We start from the raw sequence: 17,839 nt of genomic DNA, 5'->3' as shown, positions 1-17,839 counted from the left end.
CACTGTTTCAGTTTTGCGCATGCGCAGTAACAGTGGCCCGCAAAAGTGGTTTAGCCATGTGCCGGACTGAGAAGATATTCCGCGCATGCGCGGCATGGGTGAAAACGCTGGTTTCGGTATTTTGCAAGCAATCATAGCTGTCCAATGCTAAATTGGATCGGGATAGTTACGATCAGGCTGGGAAGGGTCCTGCAAAATGGTGTAGCACCCGCAGTATTTGAAAAATGATTAGGACATTGGTATCGCTATTTGGCTGTGGATTGGATAATGATTATGACCGAGTAGAAAATGGCCAAATAGGTTACTATAATGCCCTTATGAACATCAATATAGATTAGTACATAATAGAGGTCTGCGGGTATATTAAGAGTGTGATGTGGATTCTGATTGTCTACTACTCTTGGCATTTTACAGTTTGAAATTAGCGTAATTGGCCCCATGGTATGGCATCATTGAGGCCTAATATGGGTGTCCCCAAACGGAACACCCATCTCTGCTCCTTTTCAAAGAGGCCTGCTTCTGATGGTACTGCTCGATAATGGTCCATTGTATGTCATTAACACAGTGTTGCTCCTGTAGGTAATGGGCTGCCATCTTTGTTGTGTTTTTTTTACACCTGACATTGCTCTTGTGTTCGTTAATTCTCACTTTTACAGCCCTTGTGGTCATGCCCACATATTCCAAACTGCATGGGCGGGTAATTAGGTATACTACGTTTTTACTGTTGCAATTCGTGAAATTACGTTGCTCCCACTTACTCCCATTCCTGAAAGTGAGGTCCCGGCTCTTTTTTGTGAGGTGGCAGTTGTTGCAGTTGTCACAGGGATGGTGCCCTTGTATCCCCTGCAGCCTAGGCTGTTGGCACGGTGTTGTTTTTGGTCTGGTATGCACAAGGATGTCTTTGAGATTCTTTCCTCGTCTATGGGCAAAAAGTGGTTTCTCTAGATCGAGAGCCCCACTTGTCAGTATTCTCCAATGTTTATTTATCATCTTTGACACCTGGTTTGAGTGTGTGCTATATGTGGTGACACACACTGGCCTCTCTTGAATGTTGTCTTTGGGTACTTTGTCTTCCAAGTGGGCCTCACGATTGTTATTTCGTGCCCTCTTCATTGCAGCGTTTATTACTCTGTCGGGATATTGTCTCTGTTGTAATTTTATCTTGAGATCTTGGGCTTGTGCCTTGTATTTGCCTATGTCACTTTCTCTGAGGTGGCGAGGGTGGAAACAGTCGAAACGCAACAGACAGTTCCTTGCCGTTGGTTTGAAGTGTGTGTCTGTTTTTAGGAAACCTGAGTCATGATAGATGTTAAGGTCGAGGAAGACCATAGATTCGTTGGACATAGAGTGGGTGAACTTCAGGTATGCATTCTGATTATTCTGCCATGTCAGAAAATCCACAACTGTCTGGCTGTCCCCATTCCAGATGACCAAGACGTCATCTATATATCTTTTCCATGTTTTTATTCTGTCCCTGAAGGGGTTGCTTTGATGGAGGGTCCTGGTGGACTCTAGATGATGAACATACAGTCCGGCCAGACTTGGCGCGAAAGTGCTGCCCATGCTGGTTCCGTGGCATTGGAGGTAGATAGTGCCCTGGTATTCAAAAAAGTTCTTGGTAAGTGCGGTGGTAATGCATTCCATGACTACCCCTCGCGGAGTTTGGTATCTCCATGTTTTTGAATGGAGTACTTCCTCTATGATGAGGAGAGTCACGTCGTGGGGCAAGCTGGTATAAAGACTCTCCACATCTAAACTAAGTAGCATTTGAGAGTCTGGATCAAAGGGGGGGGTCCCTCAGTAGCTGGAGTACAGCTTTGGTATCCTTCAGATACGCATCTGTGGCCTGGACTAGTGGACGCAGAAAAGCGTCAGCAAACTTAGACAACGGTTCGAGGATTAACATAATACCCGAGACAATGGGTCTACCAGGTGGGTTTTCAAGGTTCTTGTGTACTTTTGGTATGCTATAGAAGTATGGTGTTCTAGGGTCCTTCTGTGTAAGTAATTCGGCCTCTTTTCTAGTGAGCCAATCATGTGCTAAAGCCTCTTCTACCATGGCCCCTATCGTGATACGTAGGGGTTCCGTGGGGTCACTCGTTAGGATCTGATAGTTTCTTCTCTCAGACAAGAGTCTCCTGCACTCCTGGTCATACGCAGCTGTGGTCTGAATCACCACTGCCTCGCCTTTATCAGCTGGTTTGGCTGTCAGTTCCTTGTTTGAGGATAGTTCTTTTATGGCCTCATTCTCCTTCTTGCTCATGTTGTGAAAGTTATTGTGATTAGTGGTATCCAGCTTACTGAGTTCCACCATCAAGGCTTTTTCGAAAGCCAATACTTCCACTGGGAATGCATTGTCGGGAGGAGTGAATGTTGACTTGGGTTTTAAACCTGTGTCAGAACTGTCTGGTGTTGTATCTCGATTGCAGACGTACGCTTACAATTTGATGCCTCTTATGAAGTTCTGTACTTCTGTATGTAACTTGAAAGTGTCCAATTTATTTGTGGGTACATACCCAAGTCCTTTGTTTAGTACTTGGTTTTGTATCTCTGTGAGTGGCCATGGAGTGATATTAATCACTAGGTTCCCCTCTTGCTCGTGGAGACTTGATTGGCCTGTGTCCCGGTCATGCTCCTGGTGTTCACCCTGGAGTCCGTAACTTCTTCTGGTTGCCAGGTCACATTGTTCCCTTTCTTGTTCCTGCCTATTCGTGATCCTGGCCCCCCACCCTAAAAAAGACTGTTGGTTTGGAGCTCCTCCAGAGAAATCGGGTGCCCATTGTTGGTACATTGGTCCCATTGGTGGAGGGCCGTACTGATATTGTGGGTATTGGGGTTGGCCCTGGAATGGGTTGTATTGTGGGGGAGCTTGGTAACCCCTCCATCCTCTTTGGCGTGGGTATTGTGGTCTTTGCTGTCTATACCCTCCTCTATGGTATCTATTCTGCTGATAACTGCTTGTGCTAGAGCCTGAAGAGCTGCCATCTGATCCCACACTGTCTGTGTCACTTATGTTGTTTTTTGCTACATAGTCAGCCTTTGTGTAAGGGTTCGCCCTCTCAGCTGTGAACCGATCTTTGTCCTTCTTAAGTTTGTTAAACTTACTTTGTTTCAGTGTCATTTCGAAATCAGACATCTGCTCATTCAGTTCTTCTAGCCTTTTTTTCAGGGCTGTTGGTTTAATGAATGCTTTTAACTGAACTTCAATCTTTTGAATGTCTACTTTGAGATCTTGTGCTATTCTTGTGGCCGTTTGTACAATCAGCACTAGCCAATCCCTTGTGCAGTGCCAGGAGATCAAGGACCATGCTTTCTTAAATATAAGATCATTTTGGAAAATGAAGGGTTCATTCTTTACAATAAGACCCTGAGGAGCTATTTTGTTCCTCAAGTACTCCGTCATTAGGAGCCCGTGCAATGCTGCCCTTATCTGAGTCTTTCTTAAGTTGGTGAGTTCATCCCAGTCTGCCACTGCAGGGCCCGGGTCATTATTACTCAGACCTTCAAAAGGGTTCACGGCTGCTAGTATTCTATCGATGTCATCTTCCCCAAAAGTTAGACCATATTCGTCTTCCATTTCGATATCAGTTGAGTAATGAGAGTAATGGATGGAAAAAACGTGTGTTTGATCTATAGTTATGTGTGTTCAAAAAACTCCCACAGCTGTGCGCTGTCTAGGACATAATTGTAACAAAGGAGGGAGGGAGAGAAAAGTGGAATCAGTGTCCCCAAATGTGTTTCATAAACAAAGTGGAATCCACTTGGATAGTGGTAGTGATCCCTACAGTGGTAGGGAGCACTCAGTGTTGTTAAAATACCCCTCACACACCAACAGGCCCCTTTGTGTCATGCTTCATCATCGGGGTCTTCGCACCCATCTACGGGATGCGGCATGCTACGACTGACGACTACGTGGGAGCACTATTCTTGGAATATGTGTTGGTGTGTGTGGGGAATGGAATGTATGTGAGTGGTGGGTTAAGTGATGGTTAAAAAATACCTGGCTCGTGGGGTGAAAAATAGACTTGTATTAAGCCCCCGGCTGGTATCATTAAAAGGGGTGCAGTGAGAGGTTGTTAGTGTATAATTATGTACATCAACCTCATATGTGGGTCTACATGAACATTTTACGGAGTGAAAATCTCCATCAGGACGGGTTTTGCACAAAGATCCCCACCTTACTCACATGAATGTAAATGTAAAAGTGTATTATACAAAAAGGAAGTGAACTATAGGTGATATGTACCTAGTATGTAGTTCAAAGTCGTAGTCTCTCATCGCCCAATTGGCGTATATTAAAGACCTAGAGGGAGAAAAAGCACATTAGATAATTGTGAAGGGTTGCCAATTCCTATATACATATATTATGCCTTAAGTGATCGTGCACCCTGTAAAGTAAAGTGACAAAGACTGGACAAAACACACATATAACATTAAAAAACACACGTATTCGTTTTTTGCATTCCTGTGATGTGTGAAGGGAAAAACACAGGAAAGCGCCCTTATAAACAAGGCTATGATTGCTTGCAAAATACTGAAACCAGCGTTTTCACCCATGCCGCGCATGCGCGAAATATCTTCTCAGTCCGGCACACGCGCTAACCCACTTTTACGGGGCACTGTTACTGCGCAAGCGCAGAACTGAAACATTGAGCACTTGCGCATTACCGGTAAACAAAGACATAAGGGTACCAAGCAGCCCTTGTTTAGGCATATATCCACCTTCAATTTACGAATCAATTGGCAATTAAAATACATCATGACAGTATATAAGGGCACACCTCTCCCCACAGCGGGATTATCATCCGGAGCCGCGTTGAGGGGAAGAGGACAGATCTCTTGAATAACTGTGAGTTAACTAAAACCCTGAAAGAGGAGGGCAACAGATGGACTCTGTAAGTAGGAGAACTCAAACGGCCTATTTTCACATTTTCAGATCGCTACAAATTGGGCCAGATGGAAACCCCCCAATACACTCATGGAGCAATGTAATCAATATCAAAAAGTAAGACAATCGCTTTCCTGTGTTTTTCCCTCCAAACATCACAGGAATGCAAAAAACGAATACGTGTTTTTTTTAATGTTATATGTGTGTTTTGTCCAGTCTTTGTCACTTTACTTTACAGGGTGCACGATCACTTAAGGCATAATATATGTATGTAGGAATAGGCAACCCTTCACTCTTTCCTAAGGTCACCGCAACCTGCAAGATAGCTATAGATTATCATGAGAACAAGTATCTAATGTGCTTTTTCTCCCTCTAGGTCTTTAACATACGCCAATTGGGCGATGATAGACTACGACTTTGAACTACATACTAGGTACATATCACCTATAGTTCACTTCCTTTTTGTATAATACACTTTTACATTTACATTCATGTGAGTAAGGTGAAGATCTTTGTGCAAACCCGGTCCTGAAGAAGGAGTTTTTCACTCGAAACATGTTCATGTAGATGCACATATGAGGTTGATGTACATAATTATACACTAACATGATACCAGTCGGGGGATTAATAAAAGTCTATTTTTCACCCCACGAGCCAGGTATTTTTTAACCATCACTTAACCCACCACTCACGTACATTCTATTCCCCACACACACCCACACATAGTCCAAGAATAGTGCTCCCACGTAGTCGTCGGTCGTAGCATGCCGCATTCCGTAGAGGGGTGCGAAGACGCCGATGATGACGCATGATACCAAGGGGCCTGTTGGTGTGTGAGGGGTATTTTAACAACACTGAGTGCTCTCTACCACTGTAGGGATCACTACCACTATCCAAGTAGATTCCACTTTGTTTATGAAACGTATCTGAGGAGACTGAATCCACTTTTCTCTCCCTCCCTCCTTTATTACAATTAAATTCATTTTAATCCTGTCATTTTGTAGTCAGAGAAAGAAAAGTAAACACCAAGCTCCCTGGAAGACAGAGCCCGACAACTGACCTCTGTCTTCGATTGCACAATAAATGTAACAAGTTAAGAAAAAGATTAAAGACCTGTGTTCAGAATTCCAGTACTGGTGTATGAATACGGTAAATAGGGTTTGAGCAATGGAAGGGATGAAATGAGGATGGACTGCCTAAAACAAAAAGAGCCAGTCCATAGAAAGCAAACAAATTTGAGTTACAAAGCCAGTGGTACGCAATAGGCAAAATGCATTCCCATTCAAACTTTCCGAATGACCTCAAGATGTCGTTAGCAAATGAGACAGCTGTGCTGTCTGGTAGGCTTTGACCTAAAAATGGCTGCCGGTGCATAGCATTGGTCACGTCCGGCACGGCTGCGAAGCTGTATTCAAAATTGTCTTTGAATCTGTTTCCACAGCAGAGACAGAAAAGCAGCAACTTTTCTGACAGAGTGGAAAAAACGCCTGCTCCCCTCGGCATGTTATCGAATAGTTAATCCTGTCCAGACGCAAGGTGATGGCGATGGATTTCGTGCCCCACCCTCTTAAAACAAAAGCTGGAGAAACTGAACGCCATCACAACAAACTAGGGCTCAGATATCTCTGGAGAGCAGACAGCTATCAAACGAGGGATCCTTCCCAAGAGAAACGTTTCTAAGGAAAATGGGCCAAAAAAACAAAAAATAGAAAATCACTAGGCACCCTGCTGCAGAATCTCTTACTTCAGTTTTGCCTTCTTTTCTTTTCTTTCAAAAACGCTCACAATTATAAACCTAGGAATCTAGGTTGCACAAGAGTTAAGTACATGACTCCACCTTTTAACTTTCTAATGCTTCCTTCCAAAAACCAGACATCCAGACAATAAAAGAATTTATACAGCTGGACGCATTGGAACAAAAGCCAAAAGCCGTGTAAGGGTTTTCTATCGTGAGGCATGTTCTGAAACAAGTAAGCAACATCTGCGTGGGTTCGGGGATGTGAACCGAGAGCAGATTTCACAGCAGATGTATACCCAGATGAAATGCAGACCGTGGCATGCTACCAGTTTCAGGAGATCCATTGTACAAGCCGGACTGTCACTGTTTCAATTTAAGAATGGAAAATGAGAGACTGTAATAGTCATCAAAATTACTTTCACAAATGATGTGCCTTTTTAAACTGGTTGACATAAAATCCATTCCCACAGAACAAGCTCTTGAGCAGCGCTAGGTGATCCAATGAGGGAGTTGTTGGCAGTCAGAAATTCATTATAGTGTTGGCTGCTCTTCAAGACCCAAGTCACGAATTTACTTCCATGAGCAGCTTCAGTGAATCATGAAGTAATGCCTCTGATGCGACTTTTCCATCCACCCTACTTGCATTGTAGAAGGAGTTAGGACAGGCTATCTAGGCCAAAGTAACTCCTTCAGGGTCAACCCACTCTTAGCCTCAAGCACCCCTGGGGGAAGGGTGGGCCATGCTTACCTTGACAGGCTCCTGTTCGTATATTTGGAATGAAGCCGCGGCGACACGGGTGGGGCTGGGCGGGACACATTTCGCAGGGGTGGCCCCATGCTCTTCCAACGGTGGCACAACAAAGGGTTTTGGTGCAAACAATTCCAGTGAGTTGACCTTGGCACATTTGATTGCTTACCACAGTAAAGCAGGGCCCAGTTCTGTAATCTGAATGTAGACAAAAAGAAAGAGGTTCCTGTTAGGTTTAAATAGCACATCAATAGATAACATTTTACTTCTCTTAAAGCTTTCTTATCTATCACCAGACAAAGGACACATTGGGCACCATCTCAGAGGGGCAAGTAGCATTAGAGTCATATTAGGGTACATAAATGGGGCTCAGTTGACTTAAAGCTCCATGAATGTGTTAGAATGTGTAGGATGTGGTTATGACAGTAGACATGTATACCTCCAACAACCTTGCTCCCCATCAGGATGGGTCATGCCCAGTACAGGTATGCCACATAGACTGCCAAAGTCAGTCCTGTGATCCACAAATTAAATTAAGATCTAGAAATGTCATTCTGTTGGTTTTGTAACACCACCAGGAAAAAGAAAACCAGTGTTGTATCCTGTTTTCTGTGGCTTATCACATGACCACATGCTTGACGTCAAAAAGGGTGAGCCAGTGACATATGTGATGTGACCCCCGCGGACCCAAAGGCCTACAGTGGATTGTAGTGCACATTCCCCCTGCTCTCCAGTTTTGTATAAAGAGCAACCAGTAGGTAGAACCTGTGGCTTTAGGACAGCGTTTGACCGATGCAGCTTTAAGACACCTAAAAGAACAGCTTCCATTACAGTAGTAGCAGAACATCAAGCCATCATTCCCCCATGTTTGATCCCAGAAATGTGGCAGACAAAGGTGAAGTGGGCCATTGTCCCTCTATTATGTGCAATTCCTGTCATTTTATTATGGCTGCAATGAGTTCAACATTAAATACCAGTTTCCCATCACAACTCAATTTACTGGCAGAATGTTCAACATAGGTAGAACATAACATCAGACACTTAAGTTGAATATGTAACAAGTGGAGCATATAGACAACCTATGAGTGGAAAACATAGCAGTATCCAGTGCTCTACCACTATATAGGTGACTTCAACCCTACTGGGTGATCTGCCGGGGCAGAGGCAATGGCCTCCACCACCCAAGCACAGACTGGTCATCCCTTTTGAGAGATATCTGCCTGTCTGACAGCCACACCAGCAGTGGTAACCCTCACATCATTGCAGGTTTTGAGATGGGATGACTTGTTCAAAGTGCCCGCTCTACAAAATGTATTATTTAGTGAAAACAAACTCCCATAATGTGAGTATGCTTTCTCTAAACAAAAAAGTAATTACCCTGTTACGTGCAGAAAAAAAGAAGTGAAGGTCGCTTTGCCCTCAAAAAGGCAGGATGGCTGTCATTGTGGCCTGACTGCTCTTTTGCAGATGGGTCACCAGGACAGAGGTTTATATTGGTGGAGCCAGCAGGGACAGTCACTTTACCCAGAATGCTTCACTTGCCATAAACAGAACAGTAAAACCGCCTGTTTAGAGGTGCAGCAGCACTGCTGATATACAGCAGTGCACCTGCACACCAAGCTCTAAATGAGGGCATACTGGTTAAAAGGGTGAGATACGGGCAATATTAGTATTTGTGTAAAAAGGGATAATCCTGGTACAATTTCAGCATAATTACAAAACTAGAAACAATTAGTGAACAACAAAATGTACTGGACATCCCAGAAGTAAAAAATCCCAGTGGTAGAGCAAGCATGTGTAGGAAAAGGTGTGAATGGTATAGAGCAGAACCAAAGTTGGTGACTATACATGAAATATTGTAATTAACCCGGGTCTTATGGGGAGGGTTGCACAGTTCACAGGGTCTTTATTCGTATTAGAGACGGTGTGGACGGCTGGTGACTAGGCATCGTCATACCATTGCAACAGATACACTTCAATGTCTGATACCATTAGATGAACCACACACAATCCCCCTCATCTAAAATAATCTTAATTGTGGTGTTTGACAGGCCTAAACACCATTCTCATTTTGCCATCTGAGCCTTAAAACGTGAAAAATAGAGTTAAGAGCAACACAGACGGGTGTAAACTACTCCAGCCCCATAAAGTAGAATAGTCAACCAACGACCAACATCCAGCAAATATGCAGAGGAACGCTACTCTGCTGTTAAAGCGATTACAAATTCAATGATACCGAATTTCTGTGGTCAGGCAGCATTGTAAGGATACGACACTGCCTTCTCTCAACTGCACTCAATTCTCTCCCATCCTGCAACCTGATGAGGCGTCAGAATACATTAGACCTTTAAACAACTGCACCTGTCAAAGGAAGGACAGCTGCGATTGTTTAAGTTTACATTGTAGAGACTTAAACAGATTCACTACTCTCTATGCACGAAAATATTACGAATATTTCCACCCGCTCAGGAACATAGAGATGTCACTTTGTGCATTATCAAGTTCATAAACACATCTGGTGGTTGGGACCCTTATAGTTTAATAAGCCGCTGCATGTCGAAGAACAAAACTCTGACCACTGTGTGCGGACAAGCATTTCATTCGGACCAGCTCTTCACTTTACCTCGAGGCCTGAGGACATTTAAAAAAGTATTAAGGGCCATATGTATCAAGATACCCATTTGTGATTCCCAAATAGCGATTTTTAAGAAATCGCTATTTGAAAATCGCAAATGGGTATGTATGTACCAAATCGCATTTTTTTAGATTACTCAAAATTCCTTAATTGCGATTAGCAAATTGAGAATCGCAATTAAGGAATACTTTCCCATTCATTTCTAAGGGCCAGGAGGCCCATAGGAAGAAGTGTGGCTCAATGGTTAGAGCGGCAGACCCTGATGCAGAGGTCTGGCCCGGGACCAGGGTTCAATTCCCCGCCTCGGCGGGTCTTGTGCTCAAACTTCCACGGACCTGATAATTCTCGCCTCGATGCCTATTCCTATCATGGAGTCCCACTCTGCAACTCTGGGCAATAGCTTGCTTAATCTCCACAACGCTAAGGATGCCTGGCCTCCACCTTGGGGGTGCCCAGGAGTGGACGCCTCACAGGGAAAGCCAGGATGGGTTCCACAGCGGTATTCGTACAAGCGCCTTGAGACCCTTGCGGGTGAGTAGTGTGCTATACAAGTATCAATTTACATAGGAATGAATGGGAAGTTTTTCTCAATTTGAGATTCTCAATTTGCTAATTGCAAATTGAGAATAATTTCAAGGGGGCAGGGGTGTGCAAAGGACACCCTGTTGCACCCCTGAAATATGCATGGGTGCACATGTGGCGAACATACATGCCCTAAGGGCATGTATGTGCGTCACATGGCACTTTGAAAAATGCAAAAATTTGCATTTTTCAAGGAATTTGCAACTTACCACCAACTAGAAGTTGGTGGTAATTTGCGATTCCTTAAAGGCATTTTGCAATTTTTTTTGGCTACATACATTGCATTGAAGGAATCTCCAAATTTGCGATTCCTTAAATGCAATTGCAAAATAAGGAATCGCAAATTTTGCGATTCCTTATTTTGCACCACATTTTGCTTAATACATTCCATTTAGCAAATTCGCACTTGCAAAGGCTGAAATTCGGCGAATTTCGGCCTTTACGAATGCAAATTTGCTTGATACATATGGCCCATAGTCTCCATTTGGAATGCTGAATAGGTGGCTATATTGTCTTACTCTCTAATAGTCTGGATTGATGACCAGCAAATTTGAAGACCTTGGCTTTTTTTTCTAGCTTTGGCAACTAACAAAAAAGCACGCGATTCTGGGTAAATGGCTAAAGCTCCCCATGCCTCAATCTGCAAATATTTGTAATGCATTTGTGTCATGGAAATAGGTAAAATCCTACCTTACACACTCAATCTGCAATTTATTGCAATTGTATTGTTTAGGCAATTGAATTCATTCCAATTGACGTACAGCTTTGAAATGCTACCTGCTAAGCTTGTGCTCCATATATATCAATAAATAATAAACATTTGCCTACTAAATTTGGAGACCACTTTGGCTAGTTGTTTCGACCCTTTCATTAATGTGTTCTAAGTTATTTGGGCTGTCTGTTTTGCTTGGAAAATATCAAACCTGAAATCGTCATTGATGGATTGTATTCTGGACTTCATGCTCGCCATTAAAGCTTTTCGGCTCTTATTTCAACACAAAAGATGCAATGGATGTTTTCACAGGAGTTTTTTTTTTTAAATAATGTAACCTCTCGAATCTTGAGCTAATTGTTAGTGCAACCTTCTTCAACCCCAGTGCAGGTAAATTACTAGCAAAATACTTTAAGACCAGATAGATAAAGAACATGTGTATAGGGCAGTGCACTTCACTGTAGAGTCACCAACGTACGGTTGTTACTAACTATTATGACAAGGTTCCTACTGTAGCTGGGGAATCACACAGATGGCTGAAAACAGTTAACCAGGCTCAGAACAACTCCAAAGTATGATCAGGATTATTCACTTGAAGGAGCATGAGGCTCTTGGGGAGAAAGGACATGGCCAACATTGGCAATCTCTTATGACTAAATCCAGCAAAGATAAATTAATAGATTCTGGAATCTCATTGCTCATCTGGATGCACATTTAAAAGGTTTTGCAAGGAGTCAGGGTTTAGCAGCAGGGAATTCAATCACAAAGGTCTGAAGAAAGTGATTAATGCCCAAACACATCTGGTGGACCCTAAACAGCACCCACTGTGTGTTGTGCATTGGCCATGCCAGGTTACCAGCCTCCTGCCTTAACAAAGGTCAGTGCTGACGAATTCCTGACTCTCTACTTTGCTACTAGTTTATCCAGTTTGAAGTGGGTAAATCAAATATGTGCTAATCATATTAGTCATATTGCAAATTGTAATACTGGACCTTACTAGGTGTGTCCTATGATAGGAGCATTATTTGTAAACTATATTCATTAACGCTTTTATATTAATTATAATGCTTAAGTAAACTGATCCTGTTGTCATCATAATCGTATTCACATTAAAATATCCCCTTACAATGAAGAGCCATTTATTTAAAGTTTCTGATATCATGTATGTGCTCCGCCTCCAGCAATTCGGTTTGACCAAATCCTTATCTTTGGATGGAGACCTGTACATTCTTTGTTAGAAAGGTTCACTACTGCTCCTTGGCTCAAATACCTGTTCGTACCTAAAGGCTCCCATTCAAATCACAGATCAAACTAGTGGCTGATCTTGATGAATGTTTTAAAAGTCCTATTTGTAATAACGGCAGAAATGTTGAATTCACTGTGGTGTTCAGGGCTGGCCTCTATTGAGGAGGTTCTGAAAATCACTTGGATTGGCCACTGGGCTATCCTCTTTTTCATTTCTGAGCACATCTCATTAACTTCATCTCAGAGGCAGAAAAAGTACTAAGAGGATCTTGGAACTCTTTCTCTTGTAGTCCTTTACAACAATTTTTTTTCAACAAGGGTGACTCTTCTTTAGAGATTGAGAAACATCTAACCTCCAATCAAAATCTGAATCAGCACCAAGACAGGTTGTTTCTCTTAACGAACAACAAAATATGTCTAACAAACAATTAGCTCTGAGGCTTTTATCTCAATTAGTAGAAGCAATCCCTGAAGAGCTTTTGGAACACAAATATACTCATCCAAAGCTCTCAAGCCATAATAAATCTTCAACAATACATTCATAACTATAATTCCCTTATCTGAAAAAGACAGCTATGTACAAAACATGCACACGCAAACTGCACCCTCCTCTCCACTCACACAGTTTCTCCTTTCCGCTCACATCCCATGAAGCTCTCATCCCTGTCAGCAACTGGCGCCAATGGTTCAGACGCAATAAGCCTCCTTCCTTCAGACCACTTCCTGGCTACCCGTGGTGCCGCTGAGAGACGTGGCACCATGGTTGGCTAATAATGATAGCTTCCTAACCAGCTGGCCAAGGACCCTTCCATTCTGGCAGCTATGTAATGCTAGCTCGCTTAGGAAACATTATGCCGACGTATTTGACGTCCTGGAGGACAAGTCGTTAGATATGTTGTTCCTGACTGAGACCTGGCTTGATCCTACTTCAGATTGCATTGTCTCTTTTGCCATTCCAGTGGGCTTTTAAGACCTCTAGAGCCGACCGCCGGGAGGGGAGAGGGGGAGTTGTGGCCATTATTCATAAAAACAAATGGGATCTTCGATTGGGGGACACTACTGATTGGGGAGGCTGCGAGGTGCTTGATTTCAGCATCCGCTTCTCAGCTCATTTTACCCTGGGAGGCTCCTTGATCTATATGCAACCTGGCCCGGCGGGATTGTTTCTTCAGTCCTATGGGGACGCTATTCTCTCCAGGGCAGGAAGATTGTCCCACTAAATGGTTTTGGGCTATCTCAATATCCACCTAGCTCAAGCACAGACCAATGAGGCGAATGACCTGTTGGACATATTACATCTGGCGCAACTTGATCAGCACATCAGCCTTCCCACTCATCAGGCTGGCCATATACTGGACCCAATTTGTACAAATGTCCCTATTGCTCTAAGGGATCCTTGCCGTCTCCTGGTCAGATCATTTCATATCCTACTTTTCTTGGGAAGTATCTAATGCAGAGACATTGGTGCGCTCCTACCGGAAGCCAGCTTTTGGGAAAATTGACCCTCTTGAATTCAAGCTGGCCTTGGAATCCTCTAGGCCCATTCTGTCGGGGGAGCTTGAGTGCCTGTCGGGGTTTTCTGTCTGGGTGTCTCAAGCGGTTAACACAGTGGCCTCCCAGTGACCGATCAGGCTAGCTAGGGAATCTCCCTCTAAACCCTGGTTTAATTCGGCCCTTAAAGCTGTGAAGCATGATTGTAAGATTCTTGAGCGGGCTTGGCGCAGGAGTGGTTACTACCCAGCAGCCAAGCGGAAGCTTAGAGACATGCACAAAATATATTATGAAGCAATCGTTCTGGCTTAAGGGCAATTCTATGCAGCCCGCATTGAATCAGCCAGTAACAACTCCAAAGAAATTCTTGCCATAGTTCAGAGCTGCACGTCTCCGTTGGCCCAAGCGAGTGTGACTCCATCTTCACCTGCCTGGTGTAAAACTCTATCCTGCTTCTTTAGGGATAAGATTCAGACTATCCAAGTGGCATTCCCACCCTGCGACGGCAGTAGTGGGGGATCTCCGGTGGTGCAACCTGCTATTTCCACCCATTCACTGTCGGTATTCAGACCGGTTGACCCTTGGAATCTCTCAAAATTCTCAAGGGGCTTAAGTCTGGTTCGCCCTCGGACCCCTGTTTGGCCAGACTCCTGGCAGCAGTGGCAGAGAGAACGAACCTAGAAGTGAACTCCATTATCAACATGTCTCTCCAGACAGCTATTGTACCTCAGGTTTGGAAGCAGGCGAAGATCCTGCCACTCCTTAAAAAGCCTTTTTGGACCCCCTTAGCCCAGGGAACTACCGGCCTATCTCCCTCCTTCTGGCTCTGGCCAAGGTATGTGAGAAGGTGGCCAATAAACAGCTTACAGAGTTTGTGGAAAGAGAGGCACTCCTGCACCCAGCTAAATCAGGGTTTTGAGCTTCTCATAGCACTGAGTCTGTTTTAGTGGAGGTGTCGGAGGCCATTCCGGAGTGCTGACGCTGGCGGGAGAGTATCATTAATTTTGCTGGATCTCTCTGCAGCGTTCGACACGGTCCCACATGCATTTCATCTGGCACGAATGGCAGGGATCAGTGTGTCGGGGGCCGTCTTGGGTTGGCTTAGGTCTTTCCTGAAGGAGCGGACTGAGCAGATTTGGCTCCCTCTGTCCTCCTCCTCCCCTCAGTCAGAAACTACTGGAGTTTCGCAGGGATCCTCCCTTAGCCCTCTCCTTTTTAATATCTAGGTCACTCCATTGATATATCTGGCAGAGGAGCTTGGGGCCCAGGAGATGGCGTATGCGGACGATACCCAGCTGCTCTTTACCTGGAACAAAGTAACGAACTCTGTTTCAGTGGCGCAACACTGCCTAACTTCTATTTTTAAATGGCTGGCAGATGCACAGCTCAAGTGTAATGAACAAAAGTTTGAGAGCCTGTTATTTGGAAAGTTCCCTCCCAATTTCCGAGAGCAGCTGTGGCCACCTAACTTTCCACTGCCGTCCACTACAGGGAAACCCGTTAAAAACTTAGGAGTATGGTCTCTCTTTCTCAACACATATCAAGAAACTGGTCGGTTGCTGCTTCGGCCTTCTCAAGACTCTCAGAGTTTTTTTCCACTTCTATCTCAGGTGGCGAGGGAAACAGTTACGTGTGCACTGATCCTGTCGCGGCTGGATTACGCCAAAGCCCTTCATGCTGGTATTCCTGGCTACCTGTTAAAAAGTCTACAGGTGGTTCAAAATATGGCGCCAGACTGCTATTGGGCATCTCAGCGAGGAACAGTGTTCATCATTAGCTGCGATCTCTCCATTGGCTCCCCATGGCTGACAGAGTTCAATTTAAATCATTGGTTCTGGCCCACCGTGCTCTCTACTGGTGCGGCCCTCTCTTATCTGTAGAGACGCTTTTCTTTTTATGTCCCTTTGCGAGTCTTTCAATCCATGTCCCTGCGCTTTGCCACGTTCCTCGCTTCAAGTATCAGAGGCTAGGGGGCAGCTCCTTTGTTGTGAAGGCCGTTGCAGCTTGGAATGCCCTTCCTCTTACCCTGCGGTCTATTCAGGATCCAGCTGTGTTTAAAAGGAAATTGAAGACTCACTTTTTGCCTGATAGTCTCTCTCCATACCCCTTTGGCTTCGTGCCGGGACAATCATGAGCATCCGTGGGCGCTATAAATATATGTAACATAACAACATAACATAACACATGCCCTTAGGGCATGGGTGTGCTTTACATGTGTACACTTTCTTTTTTTTGGGTGCTTCAGGGGGGCCTTAGGCCCCGGGGCATCCTTGGCTTTTCCTTAGCTAGTTAGCGATTACCAATTAGGTAATCGCAAATTAGCGAATGCAAAACCATTCGAACCTATGGGCCTTTTGGCCCCTAGGAATGAATGGAGTAACATTATGTAATTGCGATTCGCTATTTAACGAATTGCTACTAGGTAATATTAAGGGAATCGCAATCTAAGGCGAATCCTATATATATAGCATTTTGCGATTACCAAATAGTCATTTAGTAAAAATCGCTATTTGAGAATTGCAAAATACTTTTTTGATACATCTGGCCCTAGATATTCAAAAGGTCCTGGATGTTGTTTAATATGATTAAACATTGAGTAATGGTCATACATCAAAATGCATTGATGTGCCCATCTCTAATTGAACTCTCTGATATTCCGAGACTAGATTGTTGAATGTGTGATGCCTACTCATGTGAGTAAGTACAACCGTTTTCAAATTAAAATATAGGTCGAATTGTACAAAATGTATGTAGGCATTATGTAAGCACTATTAAAAAATCTAAGTAGGCATGACATATGCATTGTAAAAAATAACTGAAATCCTTGATATTTCATTTATTACCGTTCCGCTTCCAAGTACACGATCCCTTGCTACATGCATTGTATTATTCATTAATTGATGCACTTCACTTTAAATCCAACATACATATCTAAGCAATATATTTCACTAGACGATTTTTACACCAACCCATGGAGCCAAAGACTCTCAGCAACATGGGTATAAACACACATTCTTTAACATATGTTAAATTATTGTCTCCTTATCCTATTGTGATTGATTAACCCACTGACACTTTGTGCAGTTCCATGTTGAAGTTTCACAGTTTATTTGAAGCAGTGATTCATAAAGCATAAAGGGAATATGCAATTTTCCCAGTCACCGGTGCATACCTTCCAAATTGATAGTGTTTAAATCTGGAATGAAGACATCGGTTTTTTTTTATTAGTTATTAAAAACGAATAAAAAATATACTGTTCCGTTAACCAGGATGACTAATCAATTAGATCATTGTTACTATGGAAATTGGTGGGTATTGATATGTCTCCCTCAAAACAATAAATAGAATAAGTTAACAAAAATTCCTAGTTTGAAATCCATGTCCAAAAGTGAAACATTTTCAATAATAGATTAGGTGGCAGTGTATGACAGTTTTACATGTTTGATGATGAATATGGAATGTGATTCCCAATCAGGAACGCTTTACTAACTGCATGATGTATAGTAGTGTCTGTGGTTGCAATAGTTCTATGCACCTGAGCCTGTCCAAGGGCCAAGAAGTCTGCACTGTGTGTTCCTGAAAATATTCACTTATGCAGGATGCTGATAATATCATTTTCAAAATGTGACAAATATTCAAAATTCTCAAAAATGCTCAGCTGTTACACTGATATCTGTAATGTTTTCATTTAGCTAAGTTTGTGTAATTTTGTATAAGAAGTTTCAGATGGACACCACCTGTAGCATAACATAGTTCCAAGGTTTCCATCAATCTTAGGCTCACAGAGTGTGATAATCTGA

General features: G+C 43.4%; 1 protein-coding gene across 1 annotated transcript in view; it reads right to left on the bottom strand.

The window, feature by feature from the left end:
- Positions 1–17,839, bottom strand: part of FBN1 (fibrillin 1) — a 622,956-nt gene that overhangs the window by 331,811 nt on the left and 273,306 nt on the right. Inside the window, exon 6 of the mRNA XM_086958277.1 lies at positions 7,375–7,572. Within this exon, the coding sequence (XP_086814403.1) occupies positions 7,375–7,572 (198 nt within the window). The remainder of the gene's footprint in view (positions 1–7,374; positions 7,573–17,839) is intronic.

Source organism: Lissotriton vulgaris, chromosome 2_1, assembly GCF_964263255.1.
Source record: "Lissotriton vulgaris chromosome 2_1, aLisVul1.2, whole genome shotgun sequence".
In the NCBI taxonomy this organism is placed as follows: domain Eukaryota; kingdom Metazoa; phylum Chordata; class Amphibia; order Caudata; family Salamandridae; genus Lissotriton; species Lissotriton vulgaris.
Note: the sequence above shows the minus strand (reverse complement) of the source record. Positions and strands in the feature narration are given on the sequence as shown.